We start from the raw sequence: 27152 nt of genomic DNA on the forward strand, positions 1-27152 counted from the left end.
AAGGCTGAGAAATCTATTGATACCGCAATATCTTGGCCACTATAGCGTTTTGTAAAACTATTTCAGCTGTGATTCCCAGCATTTTTGGTACCAATTTTATTTTCGTGCTAGCGATTGCGATTAGAGATTTAGATTTTACAGTTCTGCAAGGGATTCTTGGTAAGCTGGCTCACAGTGATCATGGGGTCAGGAGCCAATTAAATCGGCTCCTGACCAGCTCACGGAGCTCTGCTGTCATACCGACAGCAATAACCAGCAGGAAACTCTCCTGGGTCTTTAGCTCCGCCCACAGCGGGATTAGTAGGATAACTGCAGCTCCATTATAAGATTTGACATGCAATTATCAGTCAGATCGGTGGAGTAAAAAACATTGCTGCTCTTTGTAGACTTCGGTATACTTGGCTGTCACTGATGTGTTAAAGGATACCCGAAGTGACACGTGACATGATGATAGACGTTGGTATGTACAGTGCCTATCAAACAAATAACTATGCTGTGTTCCTTTTTTTCTTTCTCTGCCTGAAAGAGTTAAATATCAGGTATGTAAGTGGCTGACTCAGTCCTGACAGGAAGTGACTACAGTGTGACCCTCACTGATAAGAAATTCCCCTTTTTATCTCCTTCTTGCTCTCAGAAGCCATTTTCCGCTAGGAAAGTGTTTTAAAGTTGGAATTTCTTAGCAGTGAGGGTCACGGCATAGTTATTTGTGGGCTTGGAACTGTACATACACATGTCTATCTCATCATGTCACATGTCACTTTGGGTATCCTTTAAACATTAGGGGGTGGCAGCATCAGGGCAGCAAATGCAGCATCACAAGGCCGATTTCAGTATGAAATTGATTTGGAATCGGCTTTCGGTTTATGGACAGCCGACAGATCTCTCTCTAACGTAATCTCATTTTAGATTGGTTTCTTGGTCAAATTTGCCCATCGTCCCTGCTCCTCAGGGTGGGCGGGCTTGTGTTACTTTCATGTTCGCACTAAGGGTTTAAAATGAAAAAATGAAGTCCGCTATAAAAAAAATAAAAAAAATCGTTCCACTGTTGTGCTTCTAAAGCGTTCAAAGAAATCGCAAAGGTCGCTTAACATTGGCCACACATCTAGCGACTTGGCTGCCGATCGACCATCCGATTCGATAATTATTATCGAATCAGATGAAAATATGTTCCGCCAAAAGTATGCCTGATCGATGCGACCAATTTCAGGCCGAAATTGGTCGCATGTATCAATCGGCCATGCTGCAAGACGTGGGACCGTCATGGTCGATTAGGAAACCCCTGATGTTGTCCCCGCCATACACTAGCTGACCAACCAACCATTTAATTTGATTATTATAATCGAATTGGATGAAAATTGGTGCTGCCAAGTGCATGCCCGACCAACAAAGCGACCAATTTTTGGACAGAAATTGGCCGCACAGTTGATTGCACATGTTGGAAAATTTCGGGCCGAGGTTGGTTGGTCGGGTGCGCGGCGGTACGGCGGCCGGATTGTGAACGAGCGACGAGACGACGAAACCCCCGCTGCAATGTATAAATGTATGTAGTGTAGTGCATTTATACATTACCTGTCCGGTGTCAGCTTCCACGCGGCTTCCGTCCATCTCGCCAGGTTCCGCATACATGCCGGCGGTGCTGTGACGTCACCAAGGAGCATAGCGGCTGACGCCAGACACTATGCGCCGCTAGCGTGTATGCGGCTGTTACCCGGCGAGATGGATGGATGGACCCGGCGAGCTGCTACAGGACAGGTAATGTATAAATGCACTACACACTGCATACATTTATACATTTTGGGGGCAGCGGCGGGGCGGACGCAGCGGCTCAGCCGATTCCTTGATGATTTCATGCTGAAATCAGACGGAAATCGTCCTGTAGTGTATGGGCAGATTCGACTACAGACAAATTTATCTCTAATCAGATTCGATTAGAGATATATTTTTCTCTCAGTCGAATCTGCCCATAATCGTTCTAATGTATGGGCACCTTAATGTAAAATGTGCCGTCCAGTGCAGTATACTCTACCTGTTCGCGTCCACTGCTGGCTCCAGGCTCCATCCGCAATCCACATACAGCAGCGTATGCGGCGTCACAAGGCCGATTCTCGAACGATTTCAGCATGGAATTGATTGGGAATCGGCCTGCGGTGTATGGGCAGAGTCTCTTTCCTATCGGATTTGATCAGAGAGAGATTTGTCTCTTGGTCGATCTGCCAATACATTGCCATTTTTTTTTAATAGATTTTAGTTAATCTCAGTGTTTTTATTCAATCTAATGTCTAGTCTATTATAGACATACGTTTGTCTGTATTACTCATTATAACAATCACAGACTGGGACCTGCTGGTGTCCCTTCACCCCCGACCACAGGCCACCATGTCACTTGTGGGGGTCACCACGCTGTCCTCCCATCATCCTGACAACAAAGTCCTTCTTTCATCCGGTAACATCTTGTCCATTGTATGCAAGTTACATCCGTCATTCCATCAGTCACAGAATCGGTAACCTAGCGCTGATCCCTGACACCCCTGGCCAGGAATGTACAGAGACGGGCGACCGGGACCCTCCAAACAGGACACATCCGGCTATCTACGGACCCCCCACAGTCAGATGCTGACACCCCCCCCCCCCCCATTACTTTTATTGTTTGCACTGCAGTCAGACTGTCTTGTCTTGGAAAAAACCTGGGGGGGGGGGGGGGGGTGGTTTGTATGTTCTGAGGTGGAACAATATTTGGAAAAGGAAAAAAAAGAACAACTTTAAAGGGAACCTGATGCGAGAAGGATATGGAAGCTGCCATATTTACTTCCTGTTAAACAATACCAGTTGCCTGGCAGCCCTGCTGATCTATTTGGCTGCAGTAGTGTCTGAATAACACCAGAAACACGCATGCAGCTTATCTTGTCAAATCTGATAATGATGTCAAACACCTGATCTGTTGCATGCTTGTTCAGGGACTATGGCTAGAAGTATTAGAGGCAGAGGATCAGCAAGACAGCCAGGCAAATGGTGTTGCTTATGTTTAAAGGGATACAGAGTTGGTGCCAAAAAACAGAAGTGATACTTACCTGATCGTGGCAGGTAAATATTGCCCACACCTGCGCACGCTTGTCAAGCTTGTCAGAGGAGGTTTTCGGGGAAGCCAGCGCTGGATTCCCCAAAACTACAGAGGACGGGAAAGCCTCATTGGGAGGCGTCCCCCTCCCAAGGGAAGTATCCCCAGCAGGCTTTTTTTTTTGTACGGGTTCTCTTTAAAGGAAACCTGAAGAATCAAAAATATTCATTTTATGCACCTCGGAATTGGACCAATCAAAATCTTCAACTATTTGACCTGTCCGAATCCAAGCTGCATAACTTTACATAACATTTGCATCAACTCTAAATGATTACCATCCCACTGACCATCGCTACCTGACATCAGATCTTCCCGGTGTTGGGACAACGCGATTAGAGGAAGTTAGTCTTTGTTGTATTTCCAAAACATTTTATTTACTGAAATTCACAAAAAAAGGCAGTTTTTTAAAAAAAATTCAATTTTCGGTTTCAAAAGTAAACAAAAACATTCAAAAATGTGTATTGCTTAAATAAAGACCCCTTTCCTGGTGCGACAAAATTCACAGGGTGGGTGGACGGCGTCAAGCTGGCCATACGCTATTCAGTTAGGCCCCGTTCACATCAGCGGTTTTTGCAGATCGGGCCGTACGGATCCAGGAAAATGGTCCATTTTTACAGCCAGTGTGCTGTAAAACGGCCGTTTTCAATGGTTCCTATTTTGCTGCAAAACCTTCAGTTGTCGGAACCGTCCGGCTGGATCCGCTGATAAAAGCTAATGTGAACCGAGCCTTACCATTTGATTTTGTTTTTGGACAATATTATAATTAATATGGCGATTCATTATTTTATGAAAATGAATTTTAGCCCTTAAAGAGGCCCTGTAGTGACATATAGTAAAATGCAGTCAATTATTCAGGATACCCACTTTTATGGTAATTTTCCTGGTTTCAGCATCAGAAACACTTCCTATATCTTTATGCTTCTGTATATTGGTATGTAGCTCCGCCCCCCAAGTGATGCTTAGTCTAGGCTGTTTAGCTATGCCTAATTCTCCTCCCAGAGCATTCTGGGAGACCAGGCATTATGTTCACTAACTTCGAAATTCTCAGAAAAACATTCCTCAGAGATGCACCTGACAGGACTAAAGATGCCGCCACCAGTGATACATTTCAGAATGTAAATCAGGGGGAGGAAAGATTTTACAATGGGCAAACACTGGCTAAATAATTCATCTTTACAGCAATACAGAGAAGAGCTGGAAGGATTTGCTATAAGGTGGCATTGCTCGTAATCTTGACCTGGGTCAAATCAGAACATGGCAAGGATTGCTTGGCAATGTGTGAATTAGCGCTTGAGTGGTTGCAGCCACATGCAGCCCCCACAGATAGCGTTGTCTCTAATAAGTGCATGAACCAGCAATCACTCAACTCTTCATTCACCAAGCTCTCCGCAATCCCTCTATATTCCAATATGACCCAGGTAGCGGATGCAAAGTGGGATGGGGGTATTTAATAAAAATGATATGCAGCTTGAAATTGGGCCAGTCGAATGACTTCCTGGGAGGTTTGATTGGACCAACTCCTAATTGCTTGTTGTTTGCATGAAATTTGCATGCAAGCTAGCATGATTAGCATCTCACTGGCTATCCCTATTTACCACCCTTATGCCTGGTATTACCACCATGCAATTTCCCATCAGATAGACTGGTCGAAATCGATTATTTCCGACAGGTCCGATGTGATTTCCAGTCGTTTTTCTGGTCAATTTTGTATAGAAGTGATTGAAAAAAAACAATGAGAAAAATGATTGGAAATCAGATGGGATCTGTTGGGAATAATCGATTCGTCACGTCTATCTGACAGGAAATTGCATGGTGTGTACTAGGCATCACTGAGCAATTTGTGTATTTCTAATGAGGTGGAGAGAATAGCCAGACACTTATAACTACAGGTTATCTGTTACTCCACCCAGCTAATAGTCTAGGTAATTGCCACTCATTATGCAGATGCTATTGGTTTCATTGCCTGGCTGAAGGAGAGTATCATCTTTAAAAGGTCTGTAAAAAGTTGATAAAACGATACTTTGTGTTGATGATGAATAGTGTCAAAAGCCCCCTCCCATTTTAAAGACAGTTCACACCTCCATCCAAACCGTTAACATCTGCATAATGGGTGTCAACTGAGTACAGGACTACCGGTACTGACAAGAGTCTAGGTATTACCGCCACCTCATTAGAACTAAATAAAGTGGTCAATATGGGTGATCCAGCAGGAAACCTCATAGGGAACAGTTCTCCAATCACAGCACCCTCTTACAGCACGAAGCGTTGTGATTGGCTAAAAAGTGTGGGCGTAGTTTACTACAACCTATTGAAAACCAGCAGTTCCAGAGGATTCCGTCCACCCAATCACGTTAGCTGAATTTCCCTATGTGGTTTCCTGCTGGCACCTCTAAAGTAGACTAGCACCATATATTCTACAGAAAATAAGGCATCCAATTGAAGCTGGCTTAGGATTTCTACATAGATTTGGAGAGACAGTAAATTAAGGGCAGGATGTCCCCCGCATGTGCACTGCGATTGGCTATCTTATATCTACAGACCTCGCATTGGTATGAACCGGGATTTAACGTCCGAAACTGTTGGCAACATATAAAGGACATCTGGAGGAGGGGTTCCCATTTTAGGTCAGTAACTAACGAGCCTGCGCACCAGGAAAGGGGAGTGATGTCATCACATTAATAAAAGCTGGCTCAGAATGAATAGGGAGACACAAATAGCCTCAACCGGATGATGGAGCTGCCTCTGAAGTTGACCACGGTGTTGACGGAGACCATCTCCAGGTCCAGGATGAGGTCGCGTGGTCCTTTGATGGGTCGCGTCATCACCAGCGTAGCACTGATAGGGCCCGTTTGCTGCACAGAGAAAAAACAAAAGCAAAATTTAGATGCAGTGCTGATTCCTGATTGGTCAGTCATGACCACGTAAGAAACTACTCAGGATGTACAGAGAGCATTATGGGAATTCTACAGGTCGGAGGTAACTCCAACCCAGACCAGCCACAGCCGCTGCACCCCCACCCATCACCGACCATGGCGGTCCATCCATGCCTCGCCCACAGCTCCTCCAGCGCCTAGGCACTCCGAGACCCATGTAGCAAGGACTTATGGGAGCTCAGTCTGGGCAGGAGGAGGAGGTGTTACTAGCCAGAGATTTAAGAGGCAGAGGGGAGGAGGGAGGATGAGAGGGGAGTGAAGTTTTCACAGGCTGAGGGCTGGAGATGCAGAGCAGCTTGCCTGTGTGTAATGAAAGCAGAAGATGGCTGCTGTCGCATCACAGGAAGAAATAATCATATTCTGTTTAAGCTGTTGGCAGCTAGATTTGCTGTGTAAACTATCTAAACTTTAGATAAGATTTATAGACAAGTTACTCGTTCTAGTTAGTTTTTCATCTCGGATCCGCTTTAAGGAAAATATTTTTGTCCAACATTTACTATAAATATTAGACAACTGTGATTACATGACACGTGTAGTGTCTTGCTTTGTTATCTTGTCCTAAACATTGTTCCAGAGACTCAGAGGTAGTGGCATTGCTAAGGAGCTATGCCCCCCCCCCCCCCCCAGCAGTGAATACATAACAATTGATATGGCGCACCAAAACCTGCCAAGGGCAACCACAGTGTCCAAGAAGGGGAGAGGGAACAGTTTAACGATTACTGCATCTGTAGATGTGATCATTACCAGCCCACTACTAATAAAGAGCTAATACGGGGCCCCCTCTGGCCCAGGGCCCACGGTGCAGTTGGAACCTCAGCATCCCCCTACTGCTACGCCACTGCTCAGACGCAATCTCTAGCTGCTGAAAAGCAATATGGCGGTAGGCGAGATTCCCGAGACGAGATCCCTGCTATACACTCCTACAGCGGCCAGAACAAAGGGCTCCCCTACTTAGATTTCATGAGTTTTATATAGTACAGTGGGAGGACAGTGGGGCCCTCCCTCATCCGCAGTATTAGCTCCTAATTGGGCCTGTGCTGGTAATAATCACCACTATAGGTGCTTTGAATAGTAATGATCAATAACAAGCTGTTCCCCATCCCCTACTTGCACCTCTGACACTGTGGTTGTCCTTGGCAGATTCTGGTGCGCCGTATCAATTGTTATGTATAGAGTGCTTGGGGGGCCCCATGTAGAACTTGCAACGGGGCCCAAAGCTCCTTAGCTTTGCCACTGCAGGAGGTACTTCTCGGGGTGGGCAGTAGAGATGGGTCATAATTACAAGTAGCATGCCAGTTTAATGCAATTTGTATGCAGCTTGGAATTGGGCCAATCAAATTCACTTCCTGTCTCTTTGGATTGGTCCATTTCCAAGCTATATACAATTACTAGCATCGCATTGGCCATATTTAGTGGATGGGACAAAAGTCAGGAATTTCAGTGAAAACTGGCACTGCCAGAGTCCCAAAAAGACGTAAGAAGCCAAGGGGTTAATCCTGTGCCACCAATGACGGGAAAAGTAATCTTGAGATTATAGGACCACTTCAGTGAAAAAAAAGGAAGCTGGACTGGCTGGTATCTTACTATTTTGGCAGTTAAACTGCCATTCAGAAAATGCTTTCGAAAACAAAGAAAGCCCTGAGAAAACCTTAGCTCCCTCTGTCGCTCTTTCCTCCTCATTTGTCCCTCTTTCTATGTAAATATATATAGATTTCTCTACTAAAAAATGTGCTCGATTGACTGTAAACTTTATTCCCATCCTTTAAAGCAGAGTTCCCCAACCCTGTCCTCAAGGCCCACCAACAGTACATGTTAGGGCTGGTTCACATGGGCGTCTGCTGAGCTTTTGCTTGGCATTGCGTTCAAACGCCAGCGTTTAAACGCCAGCGTTTAAAAGCTAGCTTTTGAAAGCTTTTGAAAAGCTTTCAAGGCTAGCAGTTCTGGTCTCTGCTATTGTTTCCTCGCGTTTACTGCCTCTGAAAGCAGCATGTTGCTTTTGAGACTAGACGCAACGCTGGGATCTACTGCCAGGCTTTCATAAAAGCCTGCAAAAGCCAGCTCTAAACGCTCCCATTCACTTGCATGGGATGGCAGTAGATCCCAAAAAACGCTGCGTCTGAAACGCTGCGTTAAACGCCACAAAAACGCCCGTCTGAACCAGCCCTTATGCAGAAAACCACAAATATGCACAGGTGAGGTAGTTAGCGCCTCAGCAGAGCTGATTAGCTACCTCTGTGGATTTCCACAAAACATGCACTGTTGGTGGGCCCTGAGGGTTGGGGAACACCGCTTTAAAAGCACTTACGAGGTGAGATTTAAAAAAAAAAAAAAAAAACTTAATTACCTGCAGCAAATTTGAATGCACGGAGGACGCCATCCACACCGTTCCGCCAGGTCCCCGCTGCTCAATAGCCCCCTGGGCCGGGCTCTCATGCCACAGGTAAAATGGCCGCCGAAGGCGACTGCGCAGTCCGCATAGGAGACAGCCTGTAGCATGGATCGGGAGGGGAGGCACTAGAGCTGCGCAGCCGCACTCGCGTCTATGCGGACTGCGCAGCCATGGCCAACTCCGGCGGCCATTTTACAGCAGGCATGAGAGCTCGACCCGGGCTGTGGGGTCGGGAGCAGCCCGAGGGGCTATTGAGCAGTGGGGACCCGGCGTAACGGCGCGGATGGCGTCCTCCGTGCATTCAAAATTTGCTTCAGGTAATTAACTTTTTTTTTTTTTTTATCTCGCCTCGTAAGTCCTTTAAATTCATATATTACTAATATTAAAATGTTACTATGAAGGAAAATGAACTAGGATAGTTCAGCATGGTTTGAATTATAAAACAAACATTTTTCTTATGGAATCTTTATGGTATGCGTGACTAGGGGTGTGATGATGGCGTGGTCAGTGGTATGGCAGGGGTGGGGCTTAAGTGTCCCTCTTTCTCATCTCAAAAAGTTGGGATATGAGAACACCCCTCCCCCCCCCTCATGAGGAGATGGACTAGTCCAACACTTGTCAGTTCTGTCAGATTTTAACTGCTTACTTTTAGCTGGAGGGGTCCTTCCACAATCAGACTCAGAATGAATTGGCACATTATAATTATACTGCAAGGACGCAGCTGGTCACGTGATTCCGCAGACAGCGCCGGCGCCACAACATGCCGTGCCTTCCGTGTTCTGCACGCAACATATATTGCACGAAGCACATACAGCGCACACGGATGTGCACGCTGCTCACGTCAAGCTGTTCCTCTTCCCACAATCTACAATATATCAAACCGGTAAAAACTATTTCTATCCAAACAAGGGTTATTTACCGACCTATAAAAACTGCACGTCAGACGCTGCAATACCTGTGATATTTATAGGCTCTGAACATATGGAAAACTCATCACTTATACCCGCCGCTCAAAAGTGAACGGAAAGAAAAACACTGATAACAATATATGGCCTATGTTACAAGTTTATCTGTCCAGTTCTAGGGGGAGTCCTGGTCACACACAGGCAGAGAGATCTGAAAGCCAGTGCTGCCACCTACTGGTGAGTAAAGTACAAACCATGGTGTAGGCAAAGTGTTGTATGCATGGAGCCTCATAGAAATGGATTACAGATGCATCAAGTGGTCAGGCAAAGTTCAGGGCCGGTTCTAAACTTTTTGCTGCCTGAGGGAAACTTGCAAGAAAAAATCCCTCCCCCCCCCCCCCCCTCCTGATTTGGGATGATCATACAGCACTCTACAATTTACTCTGCTTCATTTAATGTTCTCACATGACATGCTGCAGCTCAACACAATAGTACACTGGCTGGCTGTGAGTCTGACAAACAAACTGTTCACTTTCAGCCACTCCATTCCTCCTCAGTCAGGACAGCAGTGCCACCTCCTCCCTTCTGCTGTGCAAGTCCAATGAAACACTGCTGCTCCCCTGCCTCCCTTCTCCTCACTCACTGTCAGACTCCTCACACAGCACAACAAGCTGCTTTTCCCTAATGATGACCTCTTCATCTCACTCTCCTCTTACTTCTCCTCCTACTCTGACTGCATGCTGTTAGTGTAAACACAGTACAAACATGCCGCCGCTTTAATTTCTGTGCCTGATGCAAATGTTTCACCTTGCTACATGAGAGAACCGGCCCTGGCAAAGTTGGAACAGTAGTGTTCTATGTATAGAGTAACAGAACTATCATAGCTCCCAACTGTCCCTCTTTGGGAACCCTGTCACTCTTTCTTCCTCATTTGTTCCTCTTTCAGGACTGATGTATCAATCTGTGTAAAGGTGGCCACACACCATACAATTTTTAAATATCTGTTCAATTTAAGAATTGCAATCAATTTTTCTGACGGATTGTAACATTTCAAAAATATGACCAATGTACCATACACCTGTGTTAAATTTTTCCCCAATTATGATAAAAATGATTGGAAGCTCTGAGAAAATTGCTTGGGTATGTATATTAATAAATTGACAGTCTAACACACACCATGCAATCTTTAGAAAGATTGAAGAAAAATATCTGGCATTCTGGATCAATAAAAAACGGGATATCCGATCGGATTTTTCAGTCGAATGAAAAAAAAAAAAAAAGCTTTCGATTTTTTGGGGAGATCCAATAGTTTCTATCGAATTGCCGTAAAATCGGATCATTTTGTTGTATCGCGTGTGGCCACCTTAAAGGGATACTGTAGGGGGGGTCGGGGGAAAATGAGCTGAACTTACCCGGGGCTTCGAACGGTTCCCCCGCAGACATCCTGTGTTGGTGCAGCCACTCCCCAATGCTCCGGCCCCGCCTCCGGTTCACTTCTGGAATTTCTGACTTTAAAGTCAGAAAACCACTGCGCCTGCGTTGCCGTGTCCTCGCTCCCGCTGATGTCACCAGGAGTGTACTGCGCAGGCACAGACCATACTGGGCCTGCGCTGTGCGCTCTTGATGACATCAGCGGGAGCGAGAACACGGCAACGCAGGCGCAGTGGTTTTCTGACTTTAAAGTCAGAAATTCCAGAAGTGAACTGGAGGCGGGGCCGGAGCCTCGGTGAGCGGCTGCGCGGGCACAGGATGTCTGTGGGGGACCATTAGAAGCCCCGGGTAAGTTCAGCTCATTTTCCCCCCGACCCCCTACAGTATCCCTTTAAATATACTGTATGTATGAAGGAAAATGAAACAGAATAGAATGGACCTGTGTGGTTTGAATTATAAAACAACATATTTTTTTTATGAAATCTTTATAATATATGTGACTAGGGGTGTATCGGGGGCATGATTAGAGGTGTGGCAGGGGTCCCTTTTCCCTGATCTCAAAAAGTTGGGAGGTACGATATTATGATCACACCTGTGGTACTGTCATGTTGGGACTTTTTGAAACACACCATTAAAGGGAAGGTCAAAGTAAAATTAAAAATGAGTTCCACTTACCTGGTGCTTCTACCAGCCCCATGCAGCCATCCTGTGCCCTCGTAGTCACTCACTGCTGCTCCAGTCCCCCGCTGGCAGCTTGCCGACCTCGGAGGTCGGCGGGCCGCATTGCGTACGTTTTTACGCATTCCCACTAGCGCAGGAACATTAACACATACATTTTTACGTGTTACTGGTACTATGCGTACATTTTTACGCATAGTACCAGTCATGCGTAAAATTGTATGTGTTAATGTTCCTGCGCTAGCGGGAATGCGTAGAAATGTATGCAATGCGGCCCACCGACCTCCGAGGTCGGCAAGCTGCCAGCGGGGGACTGGAGCAGCAGTGAGTGACTACGAGGGCACAGGATGGCTGCATGGGGCTGGTAGAAGCACCAGGTAAGTGGAACTCATTTTTTTATTTTGCTTGGACCTTCCCTTTAAAAGTACACCTGTAGCCCCCTACAATGCTCACAGTGGAAACCCTCATACACACTTTAGATTGCGGTCACCAGCAGAGACAGTACATGCCATAAATCCAAATCAAGGTTCGCACATGCACACACAGGTTGACAGAAACAATTCGTTTTATTGTGCAGTTGCATAGGCATCTGACCATCACTTTGAGGATCCTTTCGGGGTACCACTTTATCAAGGCAATATGACAGACAGTAGTACAATGTGCACAACTGTCTGTCATATTACCTTGATAAAGGGGATCCTCTGAGGACCACGAAATGATCGTCGCAGTGACGGTCAGATGTCTATGTAACTGCACAATAAAAATGTCTTGTTTGTTAACCTGTGTGTGTGTGCAGACCCTAATTTGGATTTATGGATTTGTGGATATAGTTTACTACAAGGTCCAGCACCAACAGGTTTCTTACTAACAGGTTTCTTGCCACGTACTGTTACGTGGCAGCCATGCCACCTGACAGTACATGGCATGACTGCTGTACAGACACGTTCATAGCCTGAAGGCTAGCGAACCTTCCGTTTCTATATAGGGGGCAGCGAGATGACGCACAATGTGACCGAACGGTACGGTCAAAGAGAGAGATGGAGAGCAATGGGGTCAGGCTTCGCTTGGCGAGATGATCCGGCAGGTAGAATGTCTTGCCCACTCATAGGGGAGTGTTGGCAGCTGCTGTATGAAGGCTAGAAGGAGGTCTTTATTGCTGCCTCATCCAAAATCTGACCTAGATCTGGTGTGTGTACACAGCTGAATGACACTGCACTGTGGTCAGGTCACGTACGAGGTGTAATATTTTGTGTACAGAGTGTGTAATAGGGCTGTACTGCGGTCACATCCAGTATTACAACTTTTTTTGCAATGTAGTGTTCTATGTAGGAAGTGAGATACAGCAAAGTCCCCGGTAACTGGCACTGGCGGGCTCACCTGGTGCCGCATACATGTAAAAACACAAACCTCCCCCAGTGGTGTAACTAAGGGACTTGGGGGCCCCGCTGCGAGTTTTACATAGGGTCCCATGTAAAATGAAGCCCCAAAACCTGCCAAGGACAGCTGTGTCTGAGAGGTGTATTCAGAGTTAGGAAACGGTTTGTTAAGGATTACCACTATTCAATGTACCTATAGAGGTGTTCATTACCAACATATAGCACCAATGAAAAGCTAATGAGATGGATGAAGGACTGCCCTCAGTGGGCCCCTCTGGTGCAGGGGCCCCGGTGTAGTAACAACTTTTGCTACCCCTATTGCTATGCCACTGCCTCCCCCCCATGCAAAATAAAAGTCACTGAGTGTCCAGTGCTGTCTGCTAACCTTCCTGTAGCTCGTAGCGGCTTTCTGAGGTCCTCCATTAATGATGCCAGGAGCCGTGGATGGCACCCGGCGTGCCGCCTGATCAGTGTGGGGTCACATGACATGCCAGGAGCCGTGCATGACACCCGGCGTATCACCTGATCAGTGTCGGGTCACATGACATGCCAGGAGCCGTGCATGGCACCCGGCGTGCCGCCTGATCAGTGTGGGGTCACATGACATGCCAGGAGCCGTGCATGGCACCCGGCGTGCCGCCTGATCAGTGTCGGGTCACATGACATGCCAGGAGGCGTGCATGGCACCCGGCGTGCCGCCTGATCAGTGTCGCGTCACATGACATGCCAGGAGCCGTGCATGGCACCCGGCGTGCCGCCTGATCAGTGTCGGGTCACATGACATGCCAGGAGCCGTGCATGGTACCCGGCGTGCCGCCTGATCAGTGTCGGGTCACATGACATGCCAGGAGCCGTGGATGGCACCCGGCGTGCCGCCTGATCAGTGTCGGGTCACATGACATGCCAGGAGCCGTGCATGGCACCCGGCGTGCCTCCTGATCAGTGTCGGGTCACATGACATGCCAGGAGCCGTGCATGGCACCCGGCGTGCCGCCTGATCAGTGTCGGGTCACATGACATGCCAGGAGCCGTGCATGGCACCCGGCGTGCCGCCTGATCAGTGTCAACTCACATGACATGCCAGGAGCCGTGCATGGCACCCAGCGTGCCACCTGATCAGTGTCGGGTCACATGACATGCCAGGAGCCGTGCATGGCACCCGGCGTGCCGCCTGATCAGTGTCAAGTCACATGACATGCCAGGAGCCGTGCATGGCACCCAGCGTGCCACCTGATCAGTGTCGGGTCACATGACATGCCAGGAGCCGTGCATGGCACCCGGCGTGCCGCCTGATCAGTGTCGGGTCACATGACATGCGAGGAGCCATGCATGGCACCCGGCATGCCGCCTGATCAGTGTCGGGTCACATGACATGCCAGGAGCCGTGCATGGCACCCAGCGTGCCACCTGATCAGTGTCGGGTCACATGACATGCCAGGAGCCATGGATGGCACCCGGCGTGCCGCCTGATCAGTGTGGGGTCACATGACATGCCAGGAGCCGTGCATGGCACCCGGCGTGCCGCCTGATCAGTGTCGGGTCACATGACATGCCAGGAGGCGTGCATGGCACCCGGCGTGCCGCCTGATCAGTGTCGCGTCACATGACATGCCAGGAGCCGTGCATGGCACCCGGCGTGCCGCCTGATCAGTGTCGGGTCACATGACATGCCAGGAGCCGTGCATGGTACCCGGCGTGCCGCCTGATCAGTGTCGGGTCACATGACATGCCAGGAGCCGTGGATGGCACCCGGCGTGCCGCCTGATCAGTGTCGGGTCACATGACATGCCAGGAGCCGTGCATGGCACCCGGCGTGCCTCCTGATCAGTGTCGGGTCACATGACATGCCAGGAGCCGTGCATGGCACCCGGCGTGCCGCCTGATCAGTGTCGGGTCACATGACATGCCAGGAGCCGTGCATGGCACCCGGCGTGCCGCCTGATCAGTGTCAAGTCACATGACATGCCAGGAGCCGTGCATGGCACCCAGCGTGCCACCTGATCAGTGTCGGGTCACATGACATGCCAGGAGCCGTGCATGGCACCCGGCGTGCCGCCTGATCAGTGTCGGGTCACATGACATGCGAGGAGCCATGCATGGCACCCGGCATGCCGCCTGATCAGTGTCGGGTCACATGACATGCCAGGAGCCGTGCATGGCACCCAGCGTGCCACCTGATCAGTGTCGGGTCACATGACATGCCAGGAGCCATGGATGGCACCCGGCGTGCCGCCTGATCAGTGTTGGGTCACATGACATGCCAGGAGCCGTGCATGGCACCCAGCGTGCCACCTGATCAGTGTCGGGTCACATGACATGCCAGGAGCCGTGCATGGCACCCGGCGTGCCACCTGATCAGTGCCGGGTCACATGACATGCCAAGAGCCGTGCATGGCACCCGGCGTGCCGCCTGATCAGTGTCGGGTCACATGACATGCCAAGAGCCGTGCATGGCACCCGGCGTGCCGCCTGATCAGTGTCGGGTCACATGACATGCCAGGAGCCGTGCATGGTACCCGGCGTGCCACCTGATCAGTGTCGGGTCACATGACATGCCAGGAGCCGTGCATGGCACCCGGCGTGCCGCCTGATCAGTGTCGGGTCACATGACATGCCAGGAGCCGTGCATGGTACCCGGCGTGCCACCTGATCAGTGTCGGGTCACATGACATGCCAAGAGCCGTGCATGGTACCCGGCGTGCCACCTGATCAGTGCCGGGTCACATGACATGCCAGGAGCCGTGCATGGTACCCGGCGTGCCACCTGATCAGTGTCGGGTCACATGACATGCCAGGAGCCGTGCATGGCACCCGGCGTGCCACCTGATCAGTGCCGGGTCACATGACATGCCAGGAGCCGTGCATGGTACCCGGCGTGCCACCTGATCAGTGCCGGGTCACATGACATGCCAGGAGCCGTGCATGGCACCCGGCGTGCCACCTGATCAGTGTCGGGTCACATGACATGCCAGGAGCCGTGCATGGCACCCGGCGTGCCGCCTGATCAGTGTGGGGTCACATGACATGCCAGGAGCCGTGCATGGCACCCGGCGTGCCACCTGATCAGTGTCGGGTCACATGACATGCCAAGAGCCGTGCATGGCACCCGGCGTGCCACCTGATCAGTGTCGGGTCACATGACATGCCAAGAGCCGTGCATGGCACCCGGCGTGCCACCTGATCAGTGCCGGGTCACATGACATGCCAGGAGCCGTGCATGGCACCCGGCGTGCCACCTGATCAGTGTCGGGTCACATGACATGCCAAGAGCCGTGCATGGCACCCGGCGTACCACCTGATCAGTGTCGGGTCACATGACATGCCAGGAGCCGTGCATGGCACCCGGCGTGCCACCTGATCAGTGTCGGGTCACATGACATGCCAGGAGCCGTGCATGGCACCCGGCGTGCCGCCTGATCAGTGCCGGGTCACATGACATGCCAAGAGCCGTGCATGGCACCCGGCGTGCCGCCTGATCAGTGTCGGGTCACATGACATGCCAAGAGCCGTGCATGGCACCCGGCGTGCCGCCTGATCAGTGTCGGGTCACATGACATGCCAGGAGCCGTGCATGGCACCCGGCGTGCCGCCTGATCACTGTCGGGTCACATGACATGCCAGGAGCCGTGCATGGTACCCGGCGTGCCGCCTGATCAGTGTTGGGTCACATGACATGCCAGGAGCCGTGCATGGCACCCGGCGTGCCGCCTGATCAGTGTGGGGTCACATGACATGCCAGGAGCCGTGCATGACACCCGGCGTATCACCTGATCAGTGTCGGGTCACATGACATGCCAGGAGCCGTGCATGGCACCCGGCGTGCCGCCTGATCAGTGTGGGGTCACATGACATGCCAGGAGCCGTGCATGGCACCCGGCGTGCCGCCTGATCAGTGTGGGGTCACATGACATGCCAGGAGCCGTGCATGGCACCCGGCGTGCCACCTGATCAGTGTCGGGTCACATGACATGCCCAGAGCCGTGCATGGCACCCGGCGTGCCGCCTGATCAGTGTCGGGTCACATGACATGCCAAGAGCCGTGCATGGTACCCGGCGTGCCGCCTGATCAGTGTCGGGTCACATGACATGCCAGGAGCCGTGCATGGTACCCGGCGTGCCGCCTGATCAGTGTGGGGTCACATGACATGCCAGGAGCCGTGCATGGTACCCGGCGTGCCGCCTGATCAGTGTGGGGTCACATGACATGCCAGGAGCCGTGCATGGTACCCGGCGTGCCGCCTGATCAGTGTGGGGTCACATGACATGCCAGGAGCCGTGCATGGTACCCGGCGTGCCGCCTGATCAGTGTGGGGTCACATGACATGCCAGGAGCCGTGCATGGTACCCGGCGTGCCGCCTGATCAGTGTCGGGTCACATGACATGCCAGGATGCATGGTACCCAGCGTGCCGCCTGATCAGTGTGGGGTCACATGACATGCCAGGAGCCGTGCATGGCACCCGGCGTGCCGCCTGATCAGTGTCGGGTCACATGACATGCCAGGAGCCGTGCATGGCACCCAGCGTGCCACCTGATCAGTGTTGGGTCACATGACATCCCAGGAGCCGTGCATGGTACCCGGCGTGCCGCCTGATCAGTGTCGGGTCACATGACATGCCAGGAGCCGTCCATGGTACCCGGCGTGCCGCCTGATCAGTGTCGGGTCACATGACATGCCAGGAGCCGTGCATGACACCCGGCGTATCACCTGATCAGTGTCGGGTCACATGACATGCCAGGAGCCGTGCATGGTACCCGGCGTGCCGCCTGATCAGTGTCGGGTCACATGACATGCCAGGAGCCGTGCATGGTACCCGGCGTGCCGCCTGATCAGTGTCGGGTCACATGACATGCCAGGAGCCGTGCATGGCACCCGGCGTGCCGCCTGATCAGTGTGGGGTCACATGACATGCCAGGAGCCGTGCATGGTACCCGGCGTGCCGCCTGATCAGTGTGGGGTCACATGACATGCCAGGAGCCGTGCATGGTACCCGGCGTGCCGCCTGATCAGTGTGGGGTCACATGACATGCCAGGAGCCGTGCATGGTACCCGGCGTGCCGCCTGATCAGTGTCGGGTCACATGACATGCCAGGAGCCGTGCATGGTACCCGGCGTGCCGCCTGATCAGTGTGGGGTCACATGACATGCCAGGAGCCGTGCATGGCACCCGGCGTGCCGCCTGATCAGTGTCGGGTCACATGACATGCCAGGAGCCGTGCATGGCACCCAGCGTGCCACCTGATCAGTGTCGGGTCACATGACATGCCAGGAGCCGTCCATGGCACCCGGCGTGCCGCCTGATCAGTGTCGGGTCACATGACATGCCAAGAGCCGTGCATGGTACCCGGCGTGCCGCCTGATCAGTGTCGGGTCACATGACATGCCAGGAGCCGTGCATGAACGATGGGAAGCCACCAGGAGCTGTAGGAAGGTTAGAAGATGATGCTGGACACACGGTGAGTATTTTTTGCCCTCCAAACTCGCATTCCCAATTATTCCCCTCAGGCATGCCGGCTAGTTGAGACTTCCGGATAACAGAGACTTTGCTGTAGTGGAAGTGGTTCGGTGACTAAGGGTCTGAACTGTGGACAGTGACAGCAGTTCAACTCCCAGTCTCAGCAGCTTTCAGCTTGGCACTGGTCATGACTTATTGGCACTCAAAAGCCTCTCTTTAGATTGTAAGCTCACAAGGGCAGGGCTCTCCAAACCTTCTGTGTTTTTTGTGGGGTCACATGACATGCCAAGAGCCGTGCATGGCACCCGGCGTGCCGCCTGATCAGTGTCGGGTCACATGACATGCCAGGAGCCGTGCATGGCACCCGGCGTGCCGCCTGATCAGTGTCGGGTCACATGACATGCCAGGAGCCGTGCATGGCACCCAGCGTGCCGCCTGATCAGTGTCGGGTCACATGACATGCCAGGAGCCGTGCATGGTACCCGGCGTGCCGCCTGATCACTGTCGGGTCACATGACATGCCAGGAGCCGTGCATGGTACCCGGCGTGCCGCCTGATCAGTGTTGGGTCACATGACATGCCAGGAGCCGTGCATGGCACCCGGCGTGCCGCCTGATCAGTGTGGGGTCACATGACATGCCAGGAGCCGTGCATGACACCCGGCGTATCACCTGATCAGTGTCGGGTCACATGACATGCCAGGAGCCGTGCATGGCACCCGGCGTGCCGCCTGATCAGTGTGGGGTCACATGACATGCCAGGAGCCGTGCATGGCACCCGGCGTGCCGCCTGATCAGTGTGGGGTCACATGACATGCCAGGAGCCGTGCATGGCACCCGGCGTGCCACCTGATCAGTGTCGGGTCACATGACATGCCCAGAGCCGTGCATGGCACCCGGCGTGCCGCCTGATCAGTGTCGGGTCACATGACATGCCAAGAGCCGTGCATGGTACCCGGCGTGCCGCCTGATCAGTGTCGGGTCACATGACATGCCAGGAGCCGTGCATGGTACCCGGCGTGCCGCCTGATCAGTGTGGCGTCACATGACATGCCAGGAGCCGTGCATGGTACCCGGCGTGCCGCCTGATCAGTGTGGGGTCACATGACATGCCAGGAGCCGTGCATGGTACCCGGCGTGCCGCCTGATCAGTGTGGGGTCACATGACATGCCAGGAGCCGTGCATGGTACCCGGCGTGCCGCCTGATCAGTGTGGGGTCACATGACATGCCAGGAGCCGTGCATGGTACCCGGCGTGCCGCCTGATCAGTGTCGGGTCACATGACATGCCAGGATGCATGGTACCCAGCGTGCCGCCTGATCAGTGTGGGGTCACATGACATGCCAGGAGCCGTGCATGGTACCCGGCGTGCCGCCTGATCAGTGTCGGGTCACATGACATGCCAGGATGCATGGTACCCAGCGTGCCGCCTGATCAGTGTGGGGTCACATGACATGCCAGGAGCCGTCCATGGCACCCGGCGTGCCGCCTGATCAGTGTCGGGTCACATGACATGCCAGGAGCCGTGCATGGCACCCAGCGTGCCACCTGATCAGTGTTGGGTCACATGACATCCCAGGAGCCGTGCATGGTACCCGGCGTGCCGCCTGATCAGTGTCGGGTCACATGACATGCCAGGAGCCGTCCATGGTACCCGGCGTGCCGCCTGATCAGTGTCGGGTCACATGACATGCCAGGAGCCGTGCATGACACCCGGCGTATCACCTGATCAGTGTCGGGTCACATGACATGCCAGGAGCCGTGCATGGTACCCGGCGTGCCGCCTGATCAGTGTCGGGTCACATGACATGCCAGGAGCCGTGCATGGTACCCGGCGTGCCGCCTGATCAGTGTCGGGTCACATGACATGCCAGGAGCCGTGCATGGTACCCGGCGTGCCGCCTGATCAGTGTCGGGTCACATGACATGCCAGGAGCCGTGCATGGTACCCGGCGTGCCGCCTGATCAGTGTGGGGTCACATGACATGCCAGGAGCCGTGCATGGTACCCGGCGTGCCGCCTGATCAGTGTCGGGTCACATGACATGCCAGGAGCCGTGCATGGTACCCGGCGTGCCGCCTGATCAGTGTGGGGTCACATGACATGCCAGGAGCCGTGCATGGCACCCGGCGTGCCGCCTGATCAGTGTCGGGTCACATGACATGCCAGGAGCCGTGCATGGCACCCAGCGTGCCACCTGATCAGTGTCGGGTCACATGACATGCCAGGAGCCGTCCATGGCACCCGGCGTGCCGCCTGATCAGTGTCGGGTCACATGACATGCCAAGAGCCGTGCATGGTACCCGGCGTGCCGCCTGATCAGTGTCGGGTCACATGACATGCCAGGAGCCGTGCATGGTACCCGGCGTGCCGCCTGATCAGTGTCGGGTCACATGACATGCCAGGAGCCGTGCATGAACGATGGGAAGCCACCAGGAGCTGTAGGAAGGTTAGAAGATGATGCTGGACACACTGTGAGTATTTTTTGCCCTCCAAACTCGCATTCCCAATTATTCCCCTCAGGCATGCCGGCTAGTTGAGACTTCCGGATAACAGAGACTTTGCTGTAGTGGAAGTGGTTCGGTGACTAAGGGTCTGAACTGTGGACAGTGACAGCAGTTTAACTCCCAGTCTCAGCAGCTTTCAGCTTGGCACTGGTCATGACTTATTGGCACTCAAAAGCCTCTCTTTAGATTGTAAGCTCACAAGGGCAGGGCTCTCCAAACCTTCTGTGTTTTTTAATTTGTTGTACATTTTATTCATGTTTGTTTTGTCACTAACATTACCAATTCTGTATTTTGTATAATGGTGTATACCACTGTCTGTATTATGTACCCCATGTTTGTTTCTTACTTTGTACAGCGACATTAAATATGTTGGCGCTTTCTAAATCAATAATAATAATAGGATTGTACTGCGATCATGTCGCGGGGTTGGGCAATGTTTGAAATATAACAGTTACAGATATACTGTATAATAGTGTACAGAGTGTAATAGGACTTTAGGTGGTCAGGTCATGTTGGGGTGTAGTGTTGTATGTACTGAGCATAATAGGATTATATTGTGTTCCTGTTCATTGGTTGGTCATGTATGCAGGGGTGTAACTAGAGGGGAGCCCCAACTATTAAAATGACAGAGTCAGGGCTGGGCGGAGGCCGAGGCAAGAGAGGCTCCAGCCTCAGGGCGCAGTGTAGGAGGGGCGCAGAACTCACTCAGCTATCATTCCTCTATTGTGTTCAAAGCAGAGAGAAATGAGAAAAGGGGATACATGGCAGTGACTGCAAGCCAGATAACTGGAGATTAAGGTGTTGGGGCCCTGGGGTGCCTCTTAGTCTAATAGCAATCAGTGTGTGATGGCTGGGGTGGGAGGGATAGGGGGGGGCGCACTTTGGGATGTATGCCTTGGGTGCTGGAGGACCTTGTCCCGCCTCTGGATGGAGTGGTAGGGTGTTAGAGAGAGGGAGAGCAATGGGGTCAGGCTTCGCTTGGCGAGATGATACGGCAGGTAGAATGTCTTGCCCACTCATAGGGGAGGGTTGGCAGCTGCTGTATGAAGGCTAGATTCACACCCAAAGCGGTCTTTATTGCTGCCTCATCCAAAATCTGACCTAGATCCAGAGGTGTATCTAGAGGGGTGCAGGCATGCCTCATGCCATGGGCGCCATAGCACCATGGGCGCCATGCCTGCCCAGAGAGGGAATAAGTAGAGATATTTCTAAAAAAGTAACTTCAGTAATATACCGAGCCAAAAACCACAGGCAACCATAACACATGTACATGAGAAAGGATGCTGTTTTAGAGGTGAAGGGCTCTATAAGGGGCAGTGGGGGGCGCAAGTTCAATGTCTGCCATGGGCTCTATGTTACCCAGATGCGCCCCTGCCTAGATCTGGTGTGTGTACACAGCTGAATGACACTGCACTGTGGTCAGGTCATGTACGAGGTGTAATATTTTGTGTACAGAGTGTGTAATAGGGCTGTACTGCGGTCACATCCAGTATTACAACTTTTTTTGTGTTGTAGTGTTCTATGTAGAAAGTGAGATCCAGCAAAGTCCCCGGTAACTGGCACTGGCGGGCTCACCAGGTGCCGCATACATGTAAAAAGCACAAACCTCCCCCAGTGGTGTAACTAAGGGACTTGGGGGCCCCGCTGCGAGTTTTAAATGCGACCCCATGTAAAATGAAGCCCAAAACCTGCCAAGGACAGCTGTGTCTGAGAGGTGTATTCAGAGTTAGGAAACGGTTTGTTAAGGATTACCACTATTCAATGTACCTATAGAGGTGTTCATTACCAACATATAGCACCAATGAAAAGCTAATGAGATGGATAAAGAAGGGCCCTTAGTGGGCCCCTCTGGTCCATGGGCCCGGGGCAGTTTCAACCTCTGCACCCCCTATTGTTATTGGGGGGTTGGGGCCTTGGGATGCCTCTTAACCTTTTGGGAACTGCCTATCTGAGATCCTACGCCGCACTTGTGGCTGTTCTAGCCTGATGCGGTGTAGGTTCTACGACGCCCGCCGTTACCGCTCCCGATGCGATCATGTGCACCCGAGAGGGGAGAGTAACCTGTCATGTGACAGCTGACATCTCCTCTCAGTGATCAGCAGCCAACGCGTATGGCTTATGATCACGTGATCACTATGATCGCCGGCGGATCATAATGATTACTGGGGCAGCTGCGGCGGTGGGGGGGGGGGGGGGTTGGGAGAAGAAGAGGATACACTCACCTTCCTGACGTTCCCCTGGCAATCAGCACTCCCCTCCGCTCTGGCCAGTATCCCCACTCGCTGTGACGTCAGTGCCGGGTCCCGGCTTGATGACGTCATCAAGCCGCGACCCGGAACTGAGAGTCAGTACGAGTGGGGATGCCGGCCAGAGCGGAGTTGTCCTCATTGCTGGAGCCTGGGAGGGGAGTAAAGGCTGCGGGGGGGATCACCTGCCCACACGGGGACACACAGCCCAGCAAGCCCTAACAGGGATCCGGCTGCCTGAACCCCAAAAACGCGTGCCCGCCCCCATGCAAAAACGCCTGGTCCTTAAGGGGGGTTAGGCGGCCGGTCCCCAAAGGGTTAATCTAATAGCAATCAGTGTGTGATGGCTGAGGTGGGAGGGATGGAGGGGCGCACTTTGGTGTCTCAGCCTTGGGTGCTGGAGGACCTTGTCCCGTCTCTGGTGTACAGAGAGTAACAGGACTGTACAGTGGTTAGGTCATGTTGGGGTGTAGTGTTGTATGTATTGAGCATAATAGGATTATATTGCGTTCATGTCCATTGCTCAGTATTGTATGCAGTGGTGGGCCGAAATTTTGCATCGAAATTCGCGATTACGCATCGTAATCGTAATGCGGATTTCAGAAAGAAAATCTTAATTAATTTCGTATGCAATAGTGGTATTTCAAAATTTTGCGTAATTTTCCGCGTAATTTTAGCGAAACTTCGCATCATTTTATGCCGATTTTAGAGGTTAATAGCAAACCTCCCATACAAGCTATTGCTACCAAAATTGCTACATATGTTAAGCTGAATAGTGGGTATAAGTCACAAAAAGAATTTATCAAAAAGACCTTGTAGTTTTTGAGAAACTCGACCTTAAAAATGCAAAGAAAAATGTTTTTTAAACGGAAACGGTTTAAACAACCATTTTTTACTTGCATTTTTAAAATGTTAAGGTCTTTTTGTAAATTTTTTTTTTTTTACTTGTACCCACGATTCTCCTTAAAGAGAACCCGAGGTGGGTTCTGACAATGAAATCCACATACAGAGGCTGGGTCTGCCTATAGAGCCCAGCCTCTGTTGCTATCCAGATTCCCCCTAAGTCCCCCCTGCGCTCTGCGATCACCCATAAATCACAGCCGCGCTGCGACACTCAGCTTGTCACAGCGGGCTGTGTTTACCTCTGTATTGTCAGTCTCGGCTCTCCCTGCCTCCTGCATAGCTCCAGTCCCCGCCCGCGTCCCTTCCCTCCCCGCTGATTGAAGGGAAGGGCCGCGGGCGGGGACCGGAGCTATGCAGGAGGCGGGGAGAGCCGAGACTGACAATACAGAGGTAAACACATTTATGGGTGATCGCAGTGCGCAGGGGGCACTTAGGGGGGGATCTGGATAGCAACAGAGGCTGGGCAGTATAGGCAGACCCAGCCTTTGTATGCTGATAGCATTGTCAGAACCCCGCCTCGGGTTCTCTTTAACATATGTAGCAATTTTGGTGAAATAGCATGTAAGGGGGCTTTGCTATTCACTGCTAAAGTCGGCAAGAAATTTCGCAACATTTTGAGAGATTTTATGCGAAATTACGAATGACTAAACGAAATCAATTGAATTTGCAAATCGTAATTACGTATAAGCGTAATTGCGAAAATGTATGCGAAATGTAGTGAAATGGTAATTTGTTGATTACGATCATAGTATGCACAGGAGTAACTAGAAGGGAGCAGCTACAACACTACACCCCAACATTACACATGTTGGGGTGTAGTGTTGTATGTATTGAGCATAATAGGATTATATTGCGTTCATGTCCATTGCTCAGTATTGTATGCAGTGGTGGGCCGAAATTTTGCATCGAAATTCGCGATTACGCATCGTAATCGTAATGCGGATTTCAGAAAAAAAATCTTAATTAATTTCGTATGCAATAGTGGTATTTCAAAATTTTGCGTAATTTTCCGCGTAATTTTAGCGAAACGTCGCATCATTTTATGCCGATTTTAGAGGTTAATAGCAAACCTCCCATACAAGCTATTGCTACCAAAATTGCTACATATGTTAAGCTGAATAGTGGGTATAAGTCACAAAAAGAATTTATCAAAAAGACCTTGTAGTTTTTGAGAAACTCGACCTTAAAAATGCAAAGAAAAATGTTTTTTAAACGGAAACGGTTTAAACAACCATTTTTTACTTGCATTTTTAAAATGTTAAAGAGACTCCGTAACAAAAATTGCATCCTGTTTTTTATCATCCTACAAGTTCCAAAAGCTATTCTAATGTGTTCTGGCTTACTGCAGCACTTTCTGCTATCACAGTCTCTGTAATAAATCAACTTATCTCTCTCTTGTCAGACTTGTCAGGCCTGTGTCTGGAAGGCTGCCAAGTTCTTCAGTGTTGTGGTTCTGCTATGAACTCCCCCATCCAGGCCCCTCTCTGCACACTGCCTGTGTGATATTTAGATTAGTGCAGCTTCTCTCTGTTTTATTATCTTTTACAAGCTGGATAAATCCTCCTCTGAGCTGGCTGGGCTTTCACATAATGAGGAATTACATACAGGCACAGCTGTCTGCACTCTGCAGGAAGAAATAGCCTGACACTTCAGTGGAAGATAGCTGCAGGGGGAAAGAAACACACAAATGATCTCTTGAGATTCAAAAGGATGGCTGTATACAGCCTGCTTGTGTATGGATGTATTTTCTATGTGTGGACATACTGTACATCAACCTACTTCCTGTTTTGGTGGCCATTTTGTTTGTTTATAAACAAACTTTTTAAAACTGTTTTTAACCACTTTTAATGCGGCGAGGAGCGGCAAAATTGTGACAGAGGGTAATAGGAGATGTCCCCTAACGCACTGGTATGTTTACTTTTGTGCAATTTTAACAATACAGATTCTCTTTAAGGTCTTTTTGTAAATTTTTTTTTTTTTTACTTGTACCCACGATTCTCCTTAAAGAGAACCCGAGGTGCAGGGGCGCCTCTAGGCATAGGCAGTACAGGCCATTGCCTGGAGTGCCATTGGTCCTGGGGGGCACCATGTTGCTGGATTAAGCCCCGTCCCAAAATTAAGCCCCACCCCTGGACTAAGCCCCACCCCATGGGTGTTCTATTACTTACTTCTGCTGCATCTACTTAGCGTAAGTTGCAGGCAGCTGCCACCTCTGTGCCTTGTGCATCATTCTTTCCCCCTTTGTGCCTCCTTCTGTCCCTTGTGCCATGTCTGACTCCCTGTTTGTCCATCTGCACCCCTTTGTGCCGCCTTCTGTATCTCTGTGGCTATGTCCCCCTCTGCCTCCTTCGGTCTCCCTGTGCTTCCTTACATCCCTGTCTACCATTTTCTGTCCCTTTTGTCCTCCTTTGTGCATACTTATGTCCCCCTTTGTGCCTCCTACTGTCTCCCTGTGCTTCCTTCTGCCCCCTTTGTGCTTTTTTCTGTCCCCCTCTCTGCCTCTTTCTGCCCCGTGTCTCCTTTCCTCCTGTGCCTCCTTTTGTCCCCCTTTGTGCCTCAATCTGTCCCCATTGTGCCACCTCCTGCCCCATTTTGTGCCTCCTTCTGCCACTCTGTGTACCTCCATCTGTCCTCCCATGCCTCATTCTGTCCCCCAGTGCCCCCACCATGCCTCCTTCTGTCCCTGTGTGCCTTCTTTAGTCCCCCATGACTCCTGTCCTCCTTTTTGACTCCTTGCGCCCCCCTTTGTGCCTCCTTCTGACCCTCTTGGTCCACCAGGCGGTCATGAGTGCTGTGTGGGGGGGATCTGTGGCTTCCGGGAGACAGAATAGTGCTACGGGAAAATGGCGTCCGGAGCCCTGCACTGGAGACTATTAGTTATTAGTTATCTAGTAAAACGCTGCTGCATTACGATTAATTTTAGGGGGAGGGGGGCCACAGGTTTTCTTGCCTGGAGTGACAAAATGGCTAGAGGCACCCCTGCCGAGGTGGGTTCTGACAATGAAATCCACATACAGAGGCTGGGTCTGCCTATAGAGCCCAGCCTCTGTTGCTATCCAGATTCCCCCTAAGCCCCCCCTGCGCTCTGCGATCACCCATAAATCACAGCCGCGCTGCGACACTCAGCTTGTCACAGCGGGCTGTGTTTACCTCTGTATTGTCAGTCTCGGCTCTCCCCGCCTCCTGCATAGCTCCGGTCCCTGCCCGCGTCCCT

General features: G+C 51.3%; 1 protein-coding gene across 1 annotated transcript in view; it reads right to left on the minus strand.

Annotated features, from left to right (window-relative positions):
• Positions 1–3463: 3463 nt before the first annotated feature.
• Positions 3464–27152, minus strand: part of FBLN5 (fibulin 5) — a 95114-nt gene continuing 71425 nt past the window's right edge. Inside the window, exon 12 of the mRNA XM_068254579.1 lies at positions 3464–5967. Within this exon, the coding sequence (XP_068110680.1) occupies positions 5806–5967 (162 nt within the window). The 3' untranslated portion in view covers positions 3464–5805. The remainder of the gene's footprint in view (positions 5968–27152) is intronic.

The sequence above is a fragment of the Hyperolius riggenbachi genome, chromosome 9, assembly GCF_040937935.1.
Source record: "Hyperolius riggenbachi isolate aHypRig1 chromosome 9, aHypRig1.pri, whole genome shotgun sequence".
Lineage (NCBI taxonomy): Eukaryota > Metazoa > Chordata > Amphibia > Anura > Hyperoliidae > Hyperolius > Hyperolius riggenbachi.